This window comes from Grampus griseus (genome assembly GCF_964374135.1).
Source record: "Grampus griseus genome assembly, chromosome: 15".
Taxonomy (NCBI): Eukaryota; Metazoa; Chordata; class Mammalia; order Artiodactyla; family Delphinidae; genus Grampus; species Grampus griseus.
Genome location: NC_139009.1, coordinates 36,577,758 through 36,599,142, shown reverse-complemented (window position 1 = coordinate 36,599,142; position 21,385 = coordinate 36,577,758). Strand labels below are relative to the sequence as shown.

Below are 21,385 nucleotides of genomic sequence, written 5' to 3'. Positions count from 1 at the left end.
CAGTTTATTGGACCCATGCTGTCTAGTAACTAAAGCATATGAAATTTACTGCATTTTGTATTGATTTAATATTAATGTTAATCTAAAATCTTTGGGTGCAGCGTGTCACATCTGTTTTGTATTCCTCTGTTTAAAAGAAGTGGCAATTTGGTATTTGGAGGAATATTTATTATCTGAGTGTTTTTCTTTGCAACAGTTTCCCTCAGTCTTTTGAGAATTATAACTTCCAAGAGACAGTGAATCACCCAGCAAATTCTCAGGTACCCAACTGCTGAAGCCCACAGTTAATGGGAACTTTTATTTACCATTTAAGTTCCTTTGCTCAAATAGAGGTAATTTTGGAGGCTTCTGGCAATGCCAGAAAATAAATTTGTGGTAAGATTTTTTAAAATATTCTTTTTTCTGCACTTCACAGATACTCTGGTTTTTTAGAAAAAAATTTGTTAGGCTGAGTGTTCATTTGTGTTTGAAACCAAATTTTCCATGGCTGATGGCTGACTATTCTTATTTATCCTGTTTCATAAAGGGGTTGGTTTTGTGCTTTGTATATAATATGCACCTCTTATTGTATCATGATGATGCTGTTGATGAGGAACAGGATGAGCAGCCTTGCTTTTCAGTTGCAGAGTGTTCATTTTGCCTATTACGAAATTTGGGTTAGTAGATCTTGGTTGCAAAAGATATAAATCTTCTCGTTGCCCCCAAATAATCTTCTCAAGTCTCTGTGGTTTATAATTGTTGTCAAAGTTCAATCAAGAGTTCTTCAAAGAACTCTTTGGAGTAGCGAACTAACCATTTCACATTTTACTTATCAGTGTTGAGTTGTTACACTGGGGCAATAATGTTAAAAGTTATCTGCTCAACTTGTCTAACAATTGAAGTAACTACTGAAGAGCAGAGAATGGGAGAGGTTTCTAAGAGTGGATTAAAAATTAAGCACTAACATGTTTCTGCTTTTGAATTGTGACATCTAGATGGTCACATGGTAGAGAACCAAAGGTATTGTAAATACTTAAAGTAGATGATGCTTCTTTACGTATTATGTCATATAGAAAGCCTCTAATTTTAAAATGTTTGGTAAACTGTACAAATGTCAACCACTATACAACCGTCATCTGTAAGAGAGTGCTGCCATTGTGGATTGTAAAGTATATGGAGCCAAAGAAGAACGGAACAGGATGATATGTGTGATGCTTTGATTAAAGAAGTGATGAAATGAAGTGGTTTAACACCTGCCTGAAGTGGTATGTTTCAAGTTCACCAAAAGGATGATTTCAGACCCTCTTGAAAAGAAGTGGGATCCTGTCTGCTCCCCTTCCTTTTCACATTGTGGTTTTTAATTATAACCAAGTAATAATAATGGCAATGTTTATGGCAATGGTTTTTTGTGTATATCCACATATGCACATATCCACACACATGTCTGTGCTTCCCAAGATGCTTTAGAATGATTCAGACGGGAGTCATAAATGTCAGTCAATAATGGATTATAAACACAAGAGGAGCTAAGTATTCTGAAAATTTTGATGTTGGCATCATGGAGGAGTATCCACTGTGTTCATTTATAAACTCTCTCTTAAACAGAAAACGACTGAATGAATTCATTATGGATTTAAGCCTGTGTATTTCCTATGTGTAGAAAATAAGCATTGCTTAATCACTTTATGTTAATGTAAAATTAAATAGTATAGGTATCATTGAAATATAAAGAGAGTGCTTTGCCCTGCAGTTTTCTTTTCTTATAATACCTAGTTTCATTCATTTATTTTCTTGGGGCAGGTAGAAAGTTTGGAAAATGATATTCCCCTTTTCTTTCTTTTCAGTATCGTCAGTGAAGCAGGAGCATCAGTCTACAGTGTCAGCCCTGAAGCTAATAAAGAGATGCCAGGACTGGACCCTAATTTGAGAAGTGCAGGTAAGAAACTGTGGGTCATCACTAAAGCGTGCGATTTTGATATTTTGGACTTGTATTTGTAGCAAGCAAAATATTTAAATATCCAAGGAATTTTAGAAGATATATTGCAGTCATGTTAGAAAGAAAGTGTTTGATTGGAATAATACTGGGAATTATGGAAAAGAAGTAGAAGAATACTGCTTTTAAAGAACACTGCATAGTATTCTAGAGTGTGGTGAAAAACTAGCCCAGAACATCTTTAGTAAAATGAAATGCTAGAGAGTTAATAGTAAAAACAATAAAATACTCAGTCCTCTTATTATTATTGCAAAATATTACTTATTACAGCTTTTTGTTGGAGGAAAGTAATATATTAACATAAAATATTTAAAGTGCAAATGTATAAACATGCACAGACTTTCAGGCTATAGCTAAATATTTGTTAAATGACCAGTTTCTCTTGCCTTGCTAATAGGAATTGTCATTACTATATTGTTTAAATCAGCCTGATTTGATTTTAGTTGTATAAAATTGCTTTGGTTTCTGTGATGTGGAATAGTTTAAATCTTGTGTGTGAAGAAATTAAAGATATTTTGAGGGTTTCCTGGTGGCACAGTGGTTGAGAATATGCCTACCAATGCAGTGGACACGGGTTCGAGCCCTGGTCCGGGAAGATCCCACATGCTGCGTAGCAGCTAAGCCCATGCGCCACAGGTACTGAGCCTGCGCTCTAGAGCCCGGGAGCCACAACTACTGAAGCCTGCGTGCCTAGAGCCCGTGCTCCGCAGCAAGAGAAGCCACTGCAATGAGAAGCCTGCAATGAAGGGTACTGCAATGAAGAGTAGCCCCCGCTTGCTGCATCTAAAAAGAAAGCCTGCGCACAGCAACAGAGACCCAATGCAACCAAAAATAAATAAATAAATAAATTTATTTTTAAAAAAGATATTTTGGTACATCTAATGACAATAATTGGTATCACAAGCAAAATATAGATCTGGTCAGAGCATTTTCCTGTGTAATAGGTGGATGTTTAGACTACTTTGTTAGAAGTGGCTTGTGTATGTGTGTTTACTGATTTATTTATTTTTTTTAATAGATGTATAGTTGATTTACAATATTATATTAGTTTCAGGTGCACAGCATTGTGATCCAGTATTTTTACAGATTATACTCCATTATAACTTCTTACAAGATAATGGCTATAATTCCCATTGCTATACAATATATCCTTGTTGTTTATCTATTTTATATATAGTAGTTGGTATCTCTTAATCCCCCAATTTGGGGAAATTCCAAATTAGGGGAAATAGACTTTTTATTTAATTTTTTTTCCTTAAATATTCTCATTAAATTTCATTGACTGTTCTTAAAATCTACACCTGATGATATGTATTTGAAAATTTTTGCGTTAATCTAAAGTTAAAAACTTCTTTTTTGATCCAAAAGAGCTTGTAGTTTCCCTTCAGTTGTTCATTCGACGACACAGTCCCCTGACTAACATGATCATCTTTTCTTTTTTCTTTTAAAAATATTTATTTATTTTATTTATTTATTTTATTTTAATTTCTTTGGCTGCTTCGGGTCTTCGTTGTGGCACTCAGCTTTCTCTCTAGTTGTGACGTGTGGGTTTTCTCTCTCTAGTTGTGGCGCTTGGGCTCCAGAGTGCTTGGGCTCCAGAGCACTTGGGCTCTGTAGTTTGTGGCACGCGGGCTTTCTAGTTGAGGTGCGAGGGCTTAGTTGCCCCAAGGCATGTGGGATCTTAGTTCCTTGACCAGGGATTAAACCCACGTCCCCTGCATTGGAAGGCAGATTCTTTACCACTGGACTACCAGGGAAGTCCCCTAAAATGGTCATCTTTTCAAACTCAGATCCCAGCTCAAAGTCTTGCTTCTTCAGTGAAGCTTTTCTCTATGTCACATCAACTCAGTGTGGTCTCTGCCTCCTTGCCATGTTCTCTTTTGGTACTTGCCTTGTAATAACAATAGTAATAATAATAACAGGAGGAGGGAGCTGCTAACACTAATCTTTTTTAAGCACTTAATATATATGAAACATTGTGATAAATACATTACCAGGATTATTTTATTTAATCCTCACAATTGCCCTATGAGTCATTTATTATTCCCACTTTACAGATGAGGAAACCAAGGCTTAATGAGGCTGCATAGCCAAGTGTGTACATAATATTTATGTACGTAACTTCTGTAATAAAAGGATACTTTTCTTTATAGAAAATAAAATTCAGAGCCTCCCAAGTGGGCACTGAAAGGTAATCATCCAACAGGGCATTAGAAAAATATTATATAGGAGGTGGCAGTTCCTCAGACTTCCCTTTGCTAAGGGGGCTGCTATTTCCTCTTCACCACTGGCACATGTGGGTGCATAACTGCCACAGTATTATAAGGGAACAAGATCACAACATTCTAACAAGACTATGAAAATAGGAAATAATAAAAAGGAGAATTGGTATATAGTCCTGGTTACTCTGATTTCAAAACCTAGTTGTGTCTTCAGTTTGTGATTCACTGCAGGTGTGCCATTTTTCTCTGTCTTAGCTTGTTTCCACATTGGCATTGACTATGTTTGATCCATATCAACTCAAAACACCTACCTAGACATTCTGAGTCTTCAAAGTCTGGTCCTGGAAGCAAATATTGAAATTAACTGAGAGTCTCCACTCTTGGCTTTCTAGGCCCCACTTCCACTTCAGTTCCTTTTTTCTCACTAGGCATCTTTCTCTTTCCTAGTGATTGATGCCTGGGATGACTTCATACTTCATCTGAGACCTGACCTACCTATGGGTGTGGGTTTTACCTTTCAACCCTCCATAAGTTTACCGTATCAAATATAACAGAACCTCAACATTCATACAAGTGTTAAACATATGTAAGAAAATGACCTTTATCTTACTACATCTTCTTGACCAGTTTATCAGCTTATTGAAAACAGAAGTTATCCTTATATATGCTTACATTCCCCTCATAATAAATTCATTGTACTGAGACAGTTTAAATTGGATGGATAGAATAGTAGATAGTTGGTATTAAAAAGTTTATTATGGATTTCTGATTTAAAATGAAGATTAAATATACCTGTTACTCCTTCACTCTCTTCTGAAGTCTCATTAAAATGACAGTAACTTGATAGAATGAAGGCATAAACTTACTAGGACAAGGAGAATGGGAGAGGAGATAACAGCAACAATAGTTTTGAAGCTGGAAACCGGATGAGATCTAGCCAACTTGAGAAAGTGGAATACTGAGACAGCATTGTAGAAAACAGAGCTAACCTGAAATAGATCGTAGAAACCCTAAAGACTCAGGAAATGCACTAAGCACCTTTAGAAGTATCTTGGGAGGGCTGAGAATGGGTCTAAAATAAGAGGATTGATTGAAAGTCTGTTTAAAAAGCAGTGAGATCAAGTTAAACATAGAATATCATATAACCCAGCAATCCCACTCCTTGGTATATACTCAAAAGAATTGAAAACAGGTACTCAGCAAATACTTGTACACAGATGCTCATAGCAGCACTATTCACAATAGCCCAAAACTGGAAACAACCCAAATGTCCATCAGCAAGTGAATAGATAAACAAAATGTGGTCTATCCATATGATGGAAGGGTATTTTCAACCATAAGAAAGAATGAAGTAATGATACATGCTACAACATGGATGAACCTTGAAAACATGCTAAGTGAAAGAAGCTAAACACAAAAGGTCACATATTGTATGATTGCATATATGTGAAATGTCCAAAATGGGCAAATCTGCAGACACAGAGAGCTGATTGGTGGTTGCCAGGGGCTCGGGAGAGGGGACAATGAAGAGGGACTGTTTAATGTGTACAGGGTTTCCTTTGGGGGTGATGAAAATGTTTTGGAACTTGATAGAGGTGGTGGTTTGCACAATGTTGTAAGTATACTAAATACTACTGAATGATACACCTTAAAATGGTTAAGTTTATGTTATGTGAATTTCACATCAGTAAAAAAAGAAGAAATGAATTAGACCTCCCATTCCACACAGTTGAGTAACTGTCCTTCTTCCACTTTTGCAGAAGACTGGAGAATTGTTCTCTAGAGAGGGTTAAACCGAAGGTTTCTGCACTGGAGGACATGGGTTATAGGTGAGAGTGGGAATACCTACTAAAAAAAAAGAGAGATTAAATAATTATTGACATGCTGTTGTAGATACCTTATGTGGGAGACTAGGGGATTCTGACTAACACAAGAGAAAACACCTAAAGAAACCTTATGTGGGAGACTAGGGGATTCTGACTAACACAAGAGAAAACACTTAAAGAAACTGAGATCAGAGATTTCACAAAGAAATGGCCAAATCACCCTATAGTGAAGCCCACAGTTGACAAACCTCACCTTTGAGCAAAGCACTTACAGTCAGCTTTTTAGTACCCTACTCCTGATGGACAGTCTGGGGTCACTTAACATGTAAGGAAAACTTATGCTATTAAAGACAGATGCCAAAATATGGGGTGGGAGGTGGGGTACACTACATGGAAGAAATAGAGACTATACAGAAAGAAGAAAAATAAAGAAAAAGTTTGATATCCTTAGAGAAAAGATATTTCTTTCAAATTTAAGGGTATATTTGCATAAAGTAAAATTCACCCTTTTTAGGTACACCATCTATGAATTTTGAAAAGCTTGTACTAGTCAGGTAGCCACAACCACTGCAATCAAGATATAGAGTATTTATATTAGGTCAGCAGATTTGTCAGCTCCTTATTGAAAAATGTAATTACTAATTAGAGGATCAAGATTATAATAAATTTGCATTAAGAGCATTAAAACTACATTTTAATAAGCTTTTTAGTGAAAAAAATTCTAATTTGAAGTTGTTGAATGAAATAAGACAGCATGGGGATTCCTCTGTTGCTGTCTGATGGCAAGAGGAAGTACAAAAAAGAAGTGAGTATTGGACTTTAAAAATAAAGATTTCCACTTCGATATTCTCAGATAACAAGAGTAAGGCAAATTTTAAAGAGAACACAGTTTAGTACAGTCTTTTAAGCAATACATTTATTTGCTCTAGAAGCTTTAAGCTTCTATGTATTTCATGGAACTGAAGACCAAAACCAATAGAACCCCTTTTGTTCTTTGGATATAAGATACCTTATGAATGAGGGGGAAATGTTGTTTTCAGTGCTACTGCATATGGCTCTCTGGTTGCTTACCTTTTAGGATGATAATCTTCACTCGGTCGAAGCTCCTTTTCCCTGCTTTTTACTGTCTTCCTTTACACAATATGTTTCATTACCGTTTAACAAATTACCATTTATTAAAAATGAAATTCCTATATGTACTTTTTTCCCTTTTTCCTTGGTCTGTCTAGTCTGCTACAATGCAAGACTCAATTACTGTGGCTTATAATATGACTTGCCTTAATGTTTTTTTTAATTGCACTTGTCCTATGCATTTCTTCCTTTCTATGTAAACTTCAGAGCCATTTAACTAATATTTTTCAAACTCTGTAGAAATACAGTGAAATTCTATTAAATTTATACCTTCATCCAGGTTATGCACATTTTATTTTTCTTACTCACCTGCAGTACACACACACACACACACACACACACACACACACACACACACACCACAGACACTGAATGGATTCTCCTTCATGATATTTTCTTATTGGTTGTTGATGGCATATGGTGGAGCATCAGTTTTTGTCTGGGTGTCTTGACACCAGCCAACTGACTGAAATCTTATTAGTTCTGATATTTTTTCAGTTGACTTGCTTGGGTTTTCTACGTAGACAGTCATCATCTGCAAGTAATAATAATCTAGTTTCTGTCTTTTGAGTAATTATACCTTCTTTCTTTTCTCTTCCAATTGCGTTAACTAGAACTTCCTAAACAGTGGTAAATAGTCGCAGTGATACAGAGAAATGTTGACGTTACATGTGGGCAAAATAGTCAATATTTGCCATACATTTGGACAAACTGCATTTAAAAAATACATAACAACTTCATTGAGATATAGTTTACATAGCATACAGTTTACCCTTTTAAAGTATATGTCATCATTTTTTAGTATAGTCAGAGTTGTGTAACTATTGCCACTATCCAATTTTAGAATATTATCATCGCCCCTAGAAACCCTATACCCATTAGCAATCGGTCCCCCTTCCCCTCTTCTTCCCAATCCCTGGAAAACACTAATCTACCTTCTGTCTCTATGGATTTGCCTATTCTGGATATTTCATATAAATGGAATCATTACAATATGAGGTCTTTTGTGATTGGCTGGCTTCTTTCACTTAGCATAGTGTTTTCAAAGTTCACTCATGCTGTAGCATATATCAGTACTCCATTCCTTTGTATTGCCAAATAATTTACCATTATACAGGTATACCACATTGTATTCATCCATTTATCAGTTGTTTTCACCTTTTTGGCTATTATGAATAATGCTGCTGTGAACATCCATGTACAAGATTTTATGTAGACCGATGTTTTCATTTCTTTTGAGTGTGTACCTAGGATTAAAAACTTGGGGACATAGGGACATAGGGTAACATGTTACATAAGTAACATGTTCCAGAAGTCTTTTTGACTTCTTCTGCTATACTTTTCCTCACCATTCCTTCTCTGCCTCTTTCACCATTTCCTCCTTCTCTTTTCTGTCTCAAAATATGAATGTGCCCCAAGTTTTCGGGCCATGATTCTTACTCCCTCTTCTTTTTTTTTTTATCAGCAATCTGTTAAACTCCTTTTGCCTGAACTACTTATCTGTCTCTTACTTTCAGAAATCTGTTGTCAGCCTGATCATTATTACTGTTTATTGCATAACCCTTCTCTTGATTATCCTGCCAGCAGGAAAACACCACCATCTTTTCTCCAAAGCCTGAGCGTACTACTTTTCGAATTCTACTTTAAACAATGTTCATCTCTCTCCCTCCTCCTGCCTCCCATCTCTTCCATGCTTGGGTTTCTATGCTACACAGAATGAACAGCATCTGAAAGTGAAAAGCCAATTCTAGAAATATTAGATCTGTATTGGGGGTTGTTTACTGGATACAGTGTAACTCCAGAAGCCATTGGGACTTATTGTAGAATTAATATGTTATCTAGAAGCCATCATTTTAAATCCATTGTTGCTAATATTTAGCAGTATTAGGATGAACAGAGGATACACTGGCAGTGAACTGTTAGGAGGGAATCCAGTAGAAAATAGTTTAAAAGCCTTTTGTGTATTTCAGAAATGTTAAAATATGGGATCTACTCACACAATTTCTAAGTTTAGGTTTTCATAATGTGGGTTTTCCTGAAGGTGTAGATTTGAGAGATTTACCTATTATTGATATACTTTTATTGAATTTCTAATATTGCCTTCCTACACAGCAAACGTTCTGATGCCTGTTACCTTAACTTGGTCTACTGTTGTGGGTTGTTTTTTTAATCCAAAAATATTTTGGCAATGTATGTACGTGTTTGAAAATCACTCTTATTGTATAATATATGTAAAGGCTAGAATAAAGAAATAATACAGTTGAGTTGTCCCTTGGTATCCACAGGAGATTGGTTTCAGGACCCGTCTCAGACACCAAAATCCAAGGATGCTCAAGTCCCTTACATAAAATAGCATAGTATTTGCATATAACCTATGCACATCCTCCAATATACTTTGAATCATCTCTAGATTACTTATAATACCTAATACAATGTAAATGTTATGTAAATAGTTGTAAGTGCAATATAAATAGTTGCTGAGAGCATCAAATTCAAGCTTTCCTTTTTGGAACTTTATGGAACTTATTTTTCGAATATTTTTGATCCATAGTTCGTTGAATCTGTGGATGTGAAACCCACAGATATGGAGGCCTGACTATTTGGTTTTAGAGGATATCAGGTATTTCTCTGGTGGCATATGTTTTCATATGACTATAAATGTGGTTATTAAAGGAAACCATTTCTCCTATAACCTGGCATGCTTGCACTAATTAACTTTTTATGAGATTTGATGAGAAAGGTGTATGTGAAGGCCTTGGAATCCCCATCTCTTCTGTGGGAGAAATAGGCAGATTGTAAAACATCAGCTTATTGCTCTCTAAGCTTACTTTGCAAGCTGCCATTGTCACTGTCTGTTAGCAGTAATCATAAAAGATATGAAAAAGACTTGAATGTGCAGTGAACTTTACGTTCACAGTAGATCTTATCTCTGATGAGAGGTGGCACAAATCACTGACTGGAGAATCTGATAGTTACGTCTAAGAAGTTGGCTTCTTTTACCAGACCTTGAACAATTTAACACGAAAACAGGCATGGGGTTTCCTTTAATGGCCTTAGTGTTTTTACTTAATGAATTTATATTTCGTCCAACCTTCTGTATGAGTAGGTGACACTGACTAGCTTTCATGTGTTTAGAAAATAAAAGCTGTTCATTTGTAAACACTCAATGCAACTAAATTTCTTTTCTCTAAATCTATCTTATAAGCTAAATTAGTTATGAGATTTTGTTAATAACATATGGCTTTTAAAAAGATGATAATAAATGATGACTAAATAAAAATCATGACACGAAGGATGTTTAAAGTTAACTCTCAAGTCTCTTAAAAATGGAAAGTAATGGTCAAGAAAGGGATGTAATTAGGACTGTGCATGTGTTAGGAACAAGCAGTTGGGACGCAGATCACTTCTCAGACTAATCTTGCAATCATATTCAAGGTGATTCAAGAGTATTCACTAATCAACTAACGATCTCTGATTGCAATAAGATATGATTCTATCATTTACTCATCTTTATCAGGATCTAGTCCTAATAAGCATATTTAATGTACAAATGTGTATCATGTTTATAGCAATGCAGGATTATTTAAAAGTAAAACAAATATCTACTTGTTCTTCAAAGTGTGAGGTGCCCTACTATACTATATTTAAAGAACGAACAGGTAATTGTATAAATATAGCCACTAAGTGTTTTATTTGTTTTTCCAAATGTATAACCCTTTCAGTGTGTTCGTGCTCAGGAATACCTAGGAGTTCTGGTGACATAATTAATCCTGAAATTTTGCATTCACTTTTTGTGTGGAAAAAAAAAAAAGGAACTCTGAAACTTGGTTAAATTGTTGGCCTCCTTGGGGGGAGGAATAAAGAGGGATAACTATGCATTATGAGGAACTAAAATAGTAATTATCTGGATACTGCTTTTACATTAAGCCATACTTGTTTTCTGATTCTGTTTTTTCAGTTTCCATAGCAAGGCGTGTACAAGATCCATTAGCTGAGCTAGTGAAAATTGAGCCGAAGCACATTGGAGTTGGAATGTATCAGGTAAAGCAGTGTGGATCATTTAATTTGTGAAATCCATCAGTACAGAGACGGTACTCAAACTTGGCATAGTAATTGTCAGTGGGAATAAGTTCCCATTTTCAAAGGTTATACAGTTTGTGGAAAGGTAGTTAGGTGTTATAAATTATTCAGGAAGGAGGGAGTTTTTTTTCCTGGTCTTTATGATTTTGATTAAGGCTCATAATGGACTATAATCAGTTTAAAGACTATTAAAACTCTAGATACGACTAGTAACTTAATCTGAAGAGCCTCTCCTTTTAATGTCGCTGTAAAAATGGAAGGGGTGTGGAGAAAGGGGGGTATGTTGCCTCTTTTTCTAAACCAGTATGAGCTATTGATCTTTATTGATCTTTCAGGAAGAAGCCTTTGGTACCTACTGTGATTTTTTTTCCTGTTTTCATTCCTATTTGAGTATTATAGTTAGTTTTTGGTCATTGCCCAGTATGAGCTAAAACCTTTCATTTTTGTTACTGTTTAGTAGTAATAGTGCTTCTTGGTGTTGCTGCTGTATTTTCAGTTCTTGAGACTGTGTTCCTTAGGCAATTGAGGGCAGCACTAAATCTTGGCAAAATGAATCCATGTTGGCTTAAGTGGTCTCCAGAAACCTCAAGTTGAATTATTTTCTCTTTGATGAAAGTTCTTCTTAAGCCTGAAATAGAATATTACTCTCTATATAATTTTCATGAGATTTGAGTGATAGGTACTATACTTTCTCTAAGGAAATATTATATGAAGTCATGGAATCTGTGGCCACTAGAAATGGAAGAGACCTTTGAGATCATACAACCCTACCCTGCTCATCTGACAGGAAAAGAAGCTGTGTCCTAGAGTAGTTAGGATATTTACCCAGGCTCACACTGTCAAAGCCTGGACTAACCAGTCATATATTGGGACTTAACTGGAGTTTTCCCATTGTACAGCAAGTTAGACCAAGAGGCATCCAAACCTTTAACTGGACTTGTTCACTGGCGAGGATGCTTCCTAAAGGGACTGATCTAGCTACAGATAGATAAAATGCCTAGTAACTAAAGAGTATACCTCTTATAGCAGTTTTATGATATAGGCATCATAGTTAAGAGAAATTATAGTTATATTAATTTAAGGTGAAGTTATGGAAGTTATGGAATACCTCGGTTCCTTAGTGAAACAAAGGAAAGAGAGAGTCAAACTTATAGAGCCCAGGAGGCTAATAACCTATTGGCATCAAAGTGGTCTTTAAGTAAATAGCAGGGACCTAGTCTCCAGATTTGGATTCAGAGATAGCATTTAACGTGAAAACAGTTTGGAATTCATTCCAACAGCAATGAGAAGTAAAGGAAGAGTTTTAAGCAGAGGAATGCCATGATCTGATTTGTATTTTTAAATGTTGACTCTGACTACTCCAGGTGAAAGATAATGGTGGCTTGGACAAAGTTAATGGCAGTAGAAATGGAAAGAAGTTAAATCTATTTTTAGGGACTGCTTGGTAATAGTGAGGGAAAAGGAGTTGTGAAGAATTTGCTCCAAAGGTCCTGAGGATGCCTGAGTGGAGCAGATATGGTGAGGATAAGGTTAGTAATTCAGTTTCAAACATGTTAAATTTGAGGTACCTGTAAGAAATACAGGAAACTAGGAGTTGGATATACAAGTCTGAGATGAAGAGATATGGCCATATTAACATTGGAGTACAGACTATTTAGCAAATAATGACACTAAGAAAATGATCAAAATGGTGGGCAGAGCTCATGATATTCTAACTAAATTACCACCACCACTGGCATATGCACAACACCAAATTCCGTAAGATGACAGAAAGGTTGTACATATATATCTGTACCTATGTAAACACTCACTTACATGAATCAATTGATAATAGTCTGGGAAAAATAAGAAAGGGTCCCATCAGTGGGTAGAAATTTGAGGAACTCTTTAAAGATATTAAGCCTGAAGAATCACATCCACAGAAAAATGAAACATGGTGGAGCCACACCCGAAAATATATAGATCAGCAGGGTTCTCAAAGCAGAATCATATTCAAGTAGTGGGGAGGGGACCTGCAGGATTAGATAAGCAGGTGTGTATAGAGTGGCTAGGCCTGTGGAGACCCCCCTCCCTCAATATTCTGTGAGTCCCAGCTAAAGCACTGAGTATAACACAGAGGCCAGAGAGGCTGGGTGATCCCTCAAGTAACTTTTGATTGTCAGGAAGCTCAAGGAGTCTCTTCCTGGCAGGACAAACTCCTGACATGTACATGACACCTGGCATCATATCCCACATTATCACTCGAGGCACATGGTGCTTAACAGAAACAGCATACACAGACAAAGAGGGACTCTGAAACGATCTTGATGCCAAGAATCACTAAATGTTTGAGGAAAACCTATGATAGAAAAATGAGGCATCAAACTTAAAAAACTAACACCCAAAGAAACACTGAACAGGCAACAGACTCTGAAATAAGTTAAATTAACATTCACAGAGAGATAAGTGGTTATTGCATTTCTAAAACAAATATGGGATAGAATGAAATTAAACCAATGTAAGAATTTTAAAATATGATTGTTAAGATTTTAAAAAACCCCATATAAACAGGTGAAATAGAGTGGACACAGCTAAAAGCAAATTAATGAATTGGAAGATTGAGCTAAGAGATTCCTTCCTTAGAGTGCAGTCTTAAACTGAAAAAGGTGGGAAGCATGAACAAAAAGTCATATGATGTAGAGCTCCTTCTAAAGCTTCAACATTCATCTAACAGAAGGTTCAAATAAACAATGAGTGAAGGGGAGTTATAATCACAGAAATAATAGAATGAAATTTCTCCAGTTGACAGACAAGTCTTTTGAAAAGGCCTAATGAATACTGCATAAAAGAGTAACAAAAGACCTACACTCAGATGCCTTCCTGTGAAATTTCAGAATGCTAGTAATGAGGAGGAACTAACTAAAAGCTTCCAGAGAGCAAACATAGTTTATCTACAAAGGAAAGAATCAAGTTGACATCAGTCCTATTATTGGTAAAAAACAAGTAATAGAAGATAGAAATGCAGTAGTTTTGAAGTTGTGAGAAAAATTTTATTTTGAACCTATAATTCTATATTCAGGCAAACCAGCAATTCAGTGTGAGAGGAAAATAAAAGCATTTTTGGATCTGTAATGATTCACCTTCTCTGGTTGTTACAGACCTTCTTTGAAAGAATTATTTATGGAATTACTCCTGCCTAAAGTGTCGGAGGGAGGGTCGGGGGGATGGGGCGGGGAGGGGGAATGGAGGTCCGAAGAAGGGAAAGGCATGTTGTGAGGAAACAGGATCAAGGTAAGGAAACAGTGGAGAGCTTTACAATACACACATATCCAGTAAAGTGTATTTGTATTGTTGAGTCTCATAGTTTTTTAACTATAATGTTCATCTTTAAATATATTAGTCTGGATCAGATCAACTCAACATGAGAGGGTATAAGAAAAAGAAGTGATGAAGTATTAGGATTCTTTTTCAGGAAAAACATAGCAACACATACATTTAAAAACAGCTTTATTGAGATATAATCACAAATCATACATACATACATACTTGAATAAATTCACCCACTTAAAGTGTACAAGTCAAAGATTTTTAGTATATTCATAGGGTTGTGAAACTGTTACCCTTAATTTTTGAACATTTTCATCACCCCAAAAGGAAACCATTAGCAGTCACTCTCCAGCGCTCCCTTCTTCCCCAGCCCTAGAGCAACTACTGATTTATTTTTTGTATCTATTGAGTTATCTATTCTGCATCTGTCATATAAATGAAATTATACAATATGTGGCCTTTTGTGACTGGCTTCTTTCCTTTAGCATAATGTTTTCAAGGTTCATCCGTAGTGTAGCATGTATCAGAACTTCATTCCTTTTTATGGGTGATAGTATCTCATTGGATATATACACCACATTTTGTTTATCCATTTATCAGTTCATGGAAGTTTGGGTTATTTCCATTTTGGGGTCATTATGAATAATGCTACTATGAACATTTGTGTACAAGTTTTTATTTTAATTTATTTTATTTGGGGTGGGTAGATTTAGCATTTTATTTTTAAATAGGTATTGGTTAGTGAGCAACAAGAAATTATCATTAGATATTCAGTTCTTAGGTGAGCTAGCATTGTTCAGTGGATCCATCCCAAACTAGTCTATTGGCTTTTTATCTAGAGAGATATGGATGTATAGTAAAACTGTGTACAAGTTTTTATGATGTATGTTTTCATTTCTCTTGAATATATACCTAGGAGTGGATTTGCTGTGCTATGTAACATAAGTTTAAAGACAGATGATGAAGTAGGGAATTTATTGGCCACAAATATACATGTACATATAACTAGTACATATTTTATTATTAGAGTTTGGTATTTTCTTGTTGATTTGTACACATTTATATATTGGTTTATATAAAACATTTACAAAACATTGACAAAGAGCCTCTACATACCATTCACCATGGATGAAATATAAATTTCTCTCTTTATCAAACAAACCCAAATTAGACAAGGGGTTATTATTTCAACCTAACAGTTGAGTAAAGTTGTAATAAAGTGATAAATATCTGTACAAGTAAGAAGGGTACAGTGAAATGAGCATTCACAAACACTGCTGGTGGAAGTGTAAATTGTTATTTCTAGCGAATAGTTAATACCAATCAAGATGCACTTTAAGAAAAGGCATCCCTTTGACCTGGTAGTTCTTCCTTTAGGAGTCTCTTCTCAGGCAGTAATAAAAACTATTTCTAAAATTCACATACAAGTTTGCTGTTACAGCAAAATGTTGGAAGCAGCTACAATAGGAAAATAGTTAAATGAGTTATGGTATATCCACCAGTTGAAATATTTATACAACCATTAAAAATTTAGACTTTCAAGGCCGATTTAATGACATGAGAAATTGCTCTTGACATATTTTTAAATTGCAATAAAGTTGTTGATACAGAATTAAACCAATTTGTGTTTTAGAACTAGAGATGTGCATTTACATTGAAGAAAAAGGTAACTGGCTGGTGACTGATATTTATATCTTTGTTGGTGGTGTGATTAGGGAATCTTTTCTTTTCCTTTCCTTTCTTTTTTTTTTTTTTTACTTTTTTTCAAACTTCTTATAGTGATTATGTATTAGGAAAGATGTGCTGTAAAACAAATATCTGTTTCCATTTCCTAGCCGATGGGCCACTTAATTTTAAACCTTGATACAATAGACTTCCGGTACGACCAGAGTGGGGCTGGATTTCTTTTTAGTTGGGACCTTTAAGTGCTTTTAGTATAAATTTAATACTTACATTTATTCTGGTTTAAATTATGAGTAGCCGGACAAACAGTGCTGATTTTAAAAATGAAAGCTGTTCAAAGAATGTTAAATAGATGAAATAATAGAAGCTATAATATTATTTCAATAGAAACTAAAATACTTTTGGTTTAATAACAGCTAAAATGCTCAAGGCAGCACTCCAGTCCTTGTCTTAGAAAATGGGGAGAGCTGATTTCAAAAACACATGCCTGTCATTATTTCTGGAGAGAGAGGCAGCCAGTGTGGTCGAATGACAGCATATCCCTAACTGACCCCTAAAGACTTTGCTGGAAAGTGGCTTGGTGTTACTCCCAAGAAAACACTCCAGGGTGAGAGCAGGATGATGCAGGGTTGGCTCTGTTGAGTTCTGTGGGACATGGGGAATGATGGTTTTAGCTTGGCCTTGTCATATCCTGAGAGTACAACTTGAATACGTTGGATTTACTTGCTATTTATTTCTTCTTTGAACTGTGTTTTAGATACTTTCATGCTCATTTACACCTGTATTTGTTAATGAGTATGCACAGTAAAGTAGGAAAGACAGGGCAGTCCCCTTTCCTCCTTTGTGCCTCTCTGTTAGATCATTTGATGATATTAGAGAGTGAAATGGTTTTCCAAAATGAGTTTCTGGAACCCTTAGTGGATTTTCTATATCCAGGCCATCTTTATTCCTCATTATTATGTAAAATGAGGAGTCACTGTAAAAGGAAAATCATCTTCCCAGCTGCAGTTTTTCATCATAAAAACTCAAAGGTGGGAATTTGTATTTTATTTCCCTACCCCCTCCGTGGGATCAGTTCTGGATAAAAACTAAACAAAACCAAAATAACCCAACTCTTCAGTGGTGACATTACTCTGTTAAAACCTATTTTATAGTTAATATTGTAGGGATTATGAAATGTTTTAGTTTAGGTATGTAAAGGGTAATAAGGATTCTCATCTGTCCTGTATTGTTTGTCCAAATCTTTTTAAACATTTTAATCCTTTAATTATGTGTTATTGTAGAGTGGAATATAGAAAAAAGTCTGTCCCATGGATATCCACTTAGATGACTTTACCTGGATTTTGCCCCCTATACTAAAGCAATATTTTGAAATGGATAAAACGCAAATGTGAAAGAAACATAGAGGAAGTTGTTCTAGAAATTGGGCAGTATTCACATAGATGAGTTCCTTGACAAACGTTTTTACAATCTTGTCCCTTAACTGTAAATCCCAGGATACGGGCTGTACTTGAATCCCTGATTTACCAGGTATTTATGCATGAAATTCAAACTTAGCCTTGCAATTTAGGTATTTCATTTATTTTGACCATAACTGAGCTGTTTCTGTAATTGAACAAAAACAAGTAATTGACCTTGACTGGGAGCATGAACTCATATATTAGAATTTCCTGGTTATTCCTAAATTTAAAGTTTTAAAATGTCTTTTCTGGGTATGTTTTTTCACTTCTGGTTGAATTATGCTTCCTATGTTGAGGTATTAACTATAGTTTTCTCAGGTTCTTAGAAATCACTGACGATGTAATAAGCCATGTACATATGCACACACCCTAGTATAACACCATTACTTATCTTTAAAAGAAATGTGAAATGTTGGTGTGGTTTGAAAAACCTTTTACCAATAATACCTTAAATTATTAACAATGAAATAGGTAATTACCTTTGTCTTTTGTTTACTTACTCTTTGTATGTCATTGACCTTGGACAATGAAACTAGATCAATTTCCGTTTCTACTTAAGTTCGCCTTCTGGTTTCATACATCGGCACAAAAATCACTTTTAGGATTTCTAAAACTTTAAAGTATTTTCACAGTATTTTAAACTAGGTTTATCATGAATGATTTAAAAAAATTACACATGACACTAAAGGTACTACCTACCATAATGGAAAAGATTTTTAAGTTCTGCATTAGAATCTAAAACATCTCTGAATCAGAAAACAGTACATAGAAAATCCACAGACAGGGAGAAGGTATTTGCATCACATAAAACCTACAAAGGATCCATAATTTATAAAGATCTGCTATAAATTAAGAGAAAAAAACAATTCCACAGAAGAATAGCAAGGGACGTGAACAGGCAATTGACAGAAGAGGAGACACACACAGAAAATAAAAATGTGAAAAAAATTATCACTCTGATTAATAATTGGGGAAATGCAAACTAAAGCCATGATGGGAAACCTTTCAGGTTGTCAAAAGTTAGTCTGACAGTTTGGATGTTAGCAACAATATGGAGCATTGGGAATCTTACACATTATTTGTAGAAGTCTAAACTGGCACAGCCTCTTTGGAGAGCAACTGGAAACTAGTAAATTGAGAGACTGGGATTCTCTTCAACTTAATTTTGTTGCTAGATATTTATAGCCTTGAAAAACTCTCTCTCATGTGCACAAGAAGACATGTACAAGAATTTCACTGAAGCACTATTTATAGTAGTAAAAATTTGGAAACAGTATGTCCCTCATCTGGAAAACAGGAAAATAAAACTGTAGTATACTCAGATGGTAGAATATTACATAGGAGCAAAGATGACCCAATTAGAGCTACCTATATTAATATGGATAAACCTCATAAGATACAATATTAAGAGAGAAAGCAAGTTGCAGAATATGTATAGTATTTTATGATTGGTATAAAAATTTTAAATATGAAAAATAACACTGTGTACTATTTATGAATACCAATGTACAAAGTAAGAATATAGAAATAAGTACTGGAATCTAAGGTAGTGGTTACCTTGAGTGGGGCATGAGATGGGAGGGGAATGGGAACGGGGAGGGGTATAACAGGAGTTTCAACTGTATATTATATTTCTTAGGCTGTTTGGTGGGTACATGGTGTCCTTTATACTTTATAACTTTTTTGTTAAGTAAGTCAAATTTTATAAAAAGATGCAAGAAAGCTGGGTCAAATGATAAATGTGTTTTATCTCAGGAACTTTGGCTTTCAGTTGGTTTTAATTTCTGCCTTATACGTTGGGGTGTGTCTGTGTATTTTACTGTGAGGATTTATGTAACCAGAAAAATAATAAAGCTATTTTCATTTTCCAGTGAAAATGAAAAAATACTTTTAATACTAGGTTACATTTCTCTTCATAATATTCTTTCAAATTTTCATCTTTAAGACTAATTTCACAGCAAATCAAATACTCTTTAATGCAGAGTTTTAACACTATATTTTTTCATTTCACAAATATTGGATTCTTCTCTGTGAATTTTAAGAATTAAATATTATTTGCTTTGCTCCATTACCTGAAATGGTCATTTCAGAGACATGGCCTAAGACAAACCTGTAGACTGTTATAACTTCTAGTGTTTATTTACAGGACAGAGTTGGGTAGAACAGATGTTTAAGGGGTTATAGTATAATGTGTTGTAATAATGTTACCATAATATGACTAGCATTCATCCTATACTATTTTCTTTTCACCACTACACCCCCACAACCAACAGACTCCTAAATTACCTAAATTAGAAACCTTAAGATTAGGCAAGGGAGCTTTTAATAATCCTAGCCTACACTACCTCCCCAGATATTTTAGTTTAATTGGTCTGGGGTAGGCCCTAGACATCAACAAACTTTTTAAAATTCCACAGGTGATTCTAATGTACTGGCAGGGTTAAGAACCACTGCTTCTTAAAGTACAGTCCCTGGACCAGCAGCATCAATATCATCTGAGAACTTGTTAGAAATGCAAATTTTTGCACCCCCTTCCCAGACATATAGGATCACAAATTCTGTGGGTGGGGCACTGGAATCTGTGTTTTAATGGCTAAGGTTTGAGAACCACTGGTCTCTAATGCTTCTCAAGCTTGAATGTAAAAAAACCCTTCACAAGGTCTTGTTAAAATGCAGATTTTGATTCAGTTGGTCTAAGGTGGGGACTGAGATTCTGCGTTTCTAATAGACTCCCAGGTGATACCAGTGCTGTTTGTCTGAGGATTATACTTCGAGTAGCAAGAGACCCTACTGAAAGCCTCTTGGGCCGTACCCCAGACCCGTTGAATCAGAATCTGATTTTAACAAGATTTCCAGGTGTTTTGAATTCACATTACAGTATTTGTAATGTAGAAGGAAAATCAGGACATGCCAGTATCTAAGGGGGATGAGAGCTTGAGGAGCAAAAATCAATATTGTAAAACACTGAAAAAAATAAAGGTAGGATAAGAACTAAAAATGTGTCTTTCATGTTTTATTATTTTTTATTGTTGATGGTGACCCTAACAAGAATAATTTCATTGGAGTAGTGGAGGCAGAAGTCAGAAGTAGATTGAGGACTGATTGAAAGGTGAGCACTTAGAGACAGGTATATACAGATCTTTAAAGGAGAGAATTTTCAAAGGAGGTCAGGATTTAAATGTGTTTAAATATTTATAGGAAGGAAGTAGAAACAGAGAGGGAGAAGTTGAAGATGCTAGAGAGAGAGGAAGCTAGATGCCTGAGGAGATGACACCCACAGCTTACCTAAGAAATAGGCTAAGGAAGGAAATGGACAAGAGTTCAGAAGAGAGAAGCTCCTGGGGTGGTGGGTGACTGGGAAGAAGTGGAAGAGAGCAGGACTGGGAGGGGTTGAACATTTTTTTTCTCTTTGAAGTAGGAGCCTACTGTTGTATACGCCTCATTCCCCACCCCAAAGAAACGGCTGCTAGTTTTAAGATTGCTGAAATCATAGTATTCTTTTGTTTACTGTCTCTCCTCTAATGGAATGTAAACTCTCATATGAGGACAAGGTGTTTCCACCTCTATCCACAGCTCCCAGGACCTGGCACACATAGATACTCAGTAAGCATTGATTCATTGCTGAATCAATGAACGAATGGTAGATTATCGGTATAGCTGCTCACTTATTATATTTTCACTCTGTTGTGAACGCACCATAAAATT

The 21,385-nt window shown here is 35.5% G+C and overlaps 1 protein-coding gene across 1 annotated transcript in view; it reads left to right on the top strand.

The window, feature by feature from the left end:
* Positions 1-21,385, top strand: part of SRBD1 (S1 RNA binding domain 1) — a gene marked incomplete at its 5' end in the record, with an annotated part of 230,095 nt that overhangs the window by 120,436 nt on the left and 88,274 nt on the right. Inside the window, 2 exons of the mRNA XM_082672580.1 lie at positions 1,824-1,915; positions 11,110-11,192. Coding sequence (XP_082528706.1) covers positions 1,824-1,915; positions 11,110-11,192 — 175 coding nt within the window. The remainder of the gene's footprint in view (positions 1-1,823; positions 1,916-11,109; positions 11,193-21,385) is intronic.